General features: G+C 38.8%; 1 protein-coding gene across 1 annotated transcript; it reads right to left on the bottom strand.

Moving 5' to 3' along the window:
- Positions 1-2,678: 2,678 nt before the first annotated feature.
- LOC113899352 (olfactory receptor 49-like) lies at positions 2,679-3,831 on the bottom strand. The gene has a single exon (XM_027552767.1). The coding sequence runs from the start codon at positions 3,753-3,755 to the stop codon at positions 2,781-2,783; it is 975 nt and encodes a 324-aa protein (XP_027408568.1). The 5' UTR covers positions 3,756-3,831; the 3' UTR covers positions 2,679-2,780.
- Positions 3,832-4,780: the final 949 nt, after the last annotated feature.

Here is a 4,780-nt window from a genome sequence, read left to right on the forward strand (position 1 = left end):
TTGATGAAAGTGAAAGAGGAGAGTGAAAAAGTTGACTTAAAGCTCAACATTCAGAAAACGAAGATCATGGCATTTGGTCCCATCACTTCATGGGAAATAGATGGGGAAACAGTGGCTGACTTTATTTTTCTGGGCTCCAAAATCACTGCAGATGGTGACTGCAGCCATGAAATTAAAAGCCACTTACTCCTTGGAAGGAAAGTTATGACCAACCTAGCTAGCATATTAAAAAGCAGAGACATTACTTTGCCAACAAAGGTCCGTCTAGTCAAGGCTATGGTTTTTCCTGTGGTCATATATGGATGTGAGAGTTGGACTATAAAGAAAGCTGAGTGCCGAAGAATTGGTACTTTTGAACTGTGGTGTTGGAGAAGACTCTAGAGAGTCCCTTGGACTGCAAGGAGATCCAACCAGTCCATCCTAAAGGAAATCAGTCCTGGATATTCATGGGAAGGACTGATGCTGAAGCTGAAACTCCAATACTTTGGCCACCTGATGTGAAGAGCTGACTCATTTGAAAAGACCCTGATGCTGGGAAAGATTGAGGAGCAGGAGGAGAAGGGGGCGACAGAGGATGAGATGGTTGGATGGCATCACCGACTCAATGGACATGAGTTTGGGTGGACTCCGGGAGTTGCTGACGGACAGGGAGGCCTGGAGTGCTGCGGTTCATGGGTTTGCAAAGTTGGACACGACTGAGCGACTGAACTGAAGTGATACCTCATATTAATGGAATCCTACTATATTTTTCCTTTTATGTCTTGTTTATTTCACTGAGTATAATGTATTCAAGTTTCCTTCATGTTGTAGAGTTTTATTTATCAGAGTTCCATTTCTTTTAAGGCTGAATAATATTTCATTGTATGTACTTACCACATTTTGTTTATCCACTCATTCAGTCTGTGGACATTTGAGTTGTTTCTACCTTTTTGGCTATTGTGAATAATGTTACTATGAACATGGATATAAAATATCTGTTCAAGCCCTTTCAATTTTTTTGGGTTTATGTCTAGAAGTGAGATTGCTGGATGATATGATAAATCTACATTTACTTTATTTAGGAACTGCCATATTGTTTTCCACAGTGGCTGCATCATTTTGCACTCTCATCAGCAATGCATGAGAGTTCTAATTTATCCACATTCTTGACAATAGTTGGTATAATCTGTTCATAAAAATGTTTTAAATACTATTCATCTTAATGGATATAAAGTAATATTTCATTGTGATTTTAATTTGCATTTCTCTAATCATTAGTGATGCTACACATCTTTTCATGTACTTGTTAGCCATTTGTAGAAGGATTGTTTGTTTTTGTTGTTGAGAACATAGTTTTTTAGCTTATAGTGGCTATATAACCCCTTTTTAAAAATCTTTCCATTGTAATTGGGCCAGTTAAATTTTCTATTTCTGTTTAGATTTTTAAAAATTCTCTTTCTTTAGGGATTCATCCATTTCCTCCTGGTTTTCCTATTTGTTGCTGAAGAGCTACCCATGGTATTTTCTTACATAGATCATTTTATACCCTAAATTATAGTTATTTATGTATATCTTCCTTATTAGATTTCAACTTCTATTCAAAGGATAAATTAAGTATTATCAATGAAATGTGCATTTCCTTGAATATAGTATTCATATAATAATTATTTCAGAATAAATTAACATGTGAATTCCATTATTTAATTAATATTTGATTTACCAATGACTTAAATTTCATTAAAATATTGAACATGTTAGTAACAAGTTTCATAGGTTAAATACTGTATTTAGCTTTGAATAAGATTAATATGACATTCAGAATATAAAATTTATAGTATTTCAAACAGAAAAGCTTTTGTTAGCAACTGGTGTGAAATTCAAAAGGAAGAGAGGAAAGGTAAGATGAGAGATAGATGGAAAAAAACTAACATTTAGTGAGACTTATTAGGTTCCTGTCACTATTTAAGTTTCTTGCATAGAGTATCTCATTTGACTTTTATCATAATCCTTTGGAATGGCCATTGTCATCCCCATTTTACAGATGAGAAAACTGGGGCTCAGGGAAGTAAACAACCGGAAAGAGGAAGAGTCTTTCTAAATAGGAATGAAGAATTTCTATGAATTTTTATACTAAACAAAGCATAAGTAGGTTATGTGCAAGATAATAAGCAGCTAGCCTTTTTTTTTTTTTGAATTTTTACTGATATATATCTGTGGCAAGAATGTAAGTGTGAAATGAGAACAGTGCTAAATGAGGACTGGTCTCTTCTCCTCAAAGTTGTTAGATAAACAGACACAAAGCAATATGCCTGAAAGTACTTTCTGAGTATGGATATTACCTATGACTACAGATTGGTGTTAGAGGCTTATGGTGAATTACAGAGCTAGTGCATGCATGCGTGCCTGCTAAGCTGCTTCAGTCATGTCCGACTCTTTGTGACCCTGTGGATTATAGCCTACCAGACTCCTCTGTAATGGGATTCTCCAGGCAAGAATATAGGAGTGGGTTGTTGTGCCCTTCTCTAAAGAGCTAGTACCTGCTATCAGAGAGCTATATTCTGCTGGGAAGCCAAGCAGACGTTGATGGAATGAAGAGAAATATTCAGATCTGATAATTACTAAAAATGCCTTGAGAGGCCACAGAGCTTATGAATTGCTGCTGAGTTGCACAGTGACTGGCGCCCCAGAAACATGTCATCAAGCTTTTTGTGGATGAGAAAGCCTCCATCTGTTGCAGAGGCCTGATGCTCCCTTAGCTTGACTGGGGATCTTATGTGCAGCCTCTTGGATCCACAGGTTTATTAGAAGAGCTTGTTCACCTTCTCCCTAAACACCTGCTTCACCTGTTTGTTCCTGAGGGTGTAGATGAAGGGATTGAGCACTGGGGTCACCACAGTGTTGAGCAAGGCCACCACCTTGTTCCTGTCCTCCCCCTGGCTGCTCTTGCCTGACCGGACATACATGAAGATGCAGCTGCCATAGAAGAGAGAGACAACAGTGATGTGGGAGGAACAAGTTGAGAAGGCTTTCCACCTCTCCTTGGCTGCGGGGAGGCGCAGGATGGTGTGGAAGATGTGGCCATAGCAGGCAGCCGTCACGGACAGAGTGCCCAGGAGGCTGACGTTGGCCAGGATGAAACCTAGAAGCTCGATCAGACTTGTGTCTGCACATATGAGTTCCAGGAGTGGAAAGCTGTCACAGAAGAAATGATCAATGATATTGGGACCACAGAATGGCTGCTGAAATATGATGGAACATGGAATGGCTATAAGAAGGAATCCCATGATCCATGAAAAAAGAGCTAACTGGACACAGACTCTTTTGCTCATGATGGTGACATAATGCAAAGGATTACATATGGCCACATACCTGTCAAAGGACATCACTGCCAGTAGGAAGAACTCTGTGGTACCCAGGAAGAAATAGAGGAAAAGCTGGAGAAAGCAACTGGCTAGGGAGATGGTCCTGTTTCCAGTCAGGATGTTGGTCAGCATCTTGGGGAAGATGACCGAGGTGAACCAGATCTCTAGGACAGCAAAGTTGTGGAGGAAGTAGTACATGGGGGTGTGGAGGCGCCTGTCCATGAGGGTGAGGACCACGATGAGGAGGTTCCCTAGTAGAGTGAGCAGGTAGGTCAGGAGGAGCCCCAGGAAGAGGAGCAGCTGCAGCTCACAGGCCTCTGAGAGCCCCAGCAGGATGAACTCGGTAACAGTGGTGTGGTTCCCCATGGCTCCTCTGACCTTTGCTGGGAATGCCCAATCAGTGGTGTGCAGCATCAGGAATCATGAGGTTCTGGATCTGAGGACATTTGGAATGTATAGGAAAAAGTGCTGAATGTACCATTTAGAGTTGTAGAAGTCCTTTTTTTGTTCTTTTTTTCTTTCTTTTTTTTTTTCCCAAGCCTCTTTGAGGCTACTTGTCTCTTTTATTGCGCCTGGTGTTTCTACGTGGTAACAAGTGGTGTTGCCAGGGATGCTAAGTAAACATCCTCAACCAAAAGTTATTCTTGCTTGTTTTTGTTAACTGAAATTTTATTTCTGTTCCTCAACAATTCCTTTGCCTCTGACTTTCATTACCTTTCACTGCCTTTCATTTTTATCTTTATTCTAATATTGGGTCTTCATTCATAAGTAGTCCCTATTTGAGGCTGACAAATATTTGAGGCTGGAAAAAATAGCAAAATGGCTAAGTTAAGCCATTTTACTTAATTTAGTCATTCACTATACAGATCCATACTCCTGGGTAAACTGATTATTCATAAACACTCTATTGCTATTTCAGTGTTACCTGAAAATGTGATGCCTTTCACTAGTTTTTGGATTAATAAAGAGAGAAGAGGAAATCTATGAGAGAAAAGCACAATGCTTACCAATCAAAAAGAGAATAATCCAAGTAATGTATGCACAAATAAAAATTTGTTAGTGGAAAAAAATTTGTTAATGGGAATTTGGTATTTATCCTAATGTGGACATTGGATTTGTCCTAATGTGATAGATCCATAGTCTCCTGATTACATATTCCCATGGGCTCAAGATACAATAGACCCTTTGTTTTTAAAAAAAATTTTAGCTGTTTTATATACATAGGTTTCAGCACATGGCATTTCAGCTTGGAACCATCAGCTTTTCAAATCCTGTTTATCCTTTAAGTCTCTCCTTAATGAGTGCTATCATTTCCATAAAATCTTCTCTTTTGAATGCATGAGTCTCTGTATCCCTCATAATTTTATTATATATCACAACTTTTATTGTGTTTTATAGTTGTTTTTCATCTTTGTATTTTATATAGCCCTTAGAACAAG

This window comes from Bos indicus x Bos taurus, chromosome 10 (assembly GCF_003369695.1).
Source record: "Bos indicus x Bos taurus breed Angus x Brahman F1 hybrid chromosome 10, Bos_hybrid_MaternalHap_v2.0, whole genome shotgun sequence".
NCBI classification, from domain to species: domain Eukaryota; kingdom Metazoa; phylum Chordata; class Mammalia; order Artiodactyla; family Bovidae; genus Bos; species Bos indicus x Bos taurus.

Excerpts from the sequence above, each read along its gene's own strand:
- LOC113899352 (XM_027552767.1), bottom strand. The coding sequence starts at position 3,755 with ATGCTGCACACCACTGATTGGGCATTCCCAGCAAAGGTCAGAGGAGCC.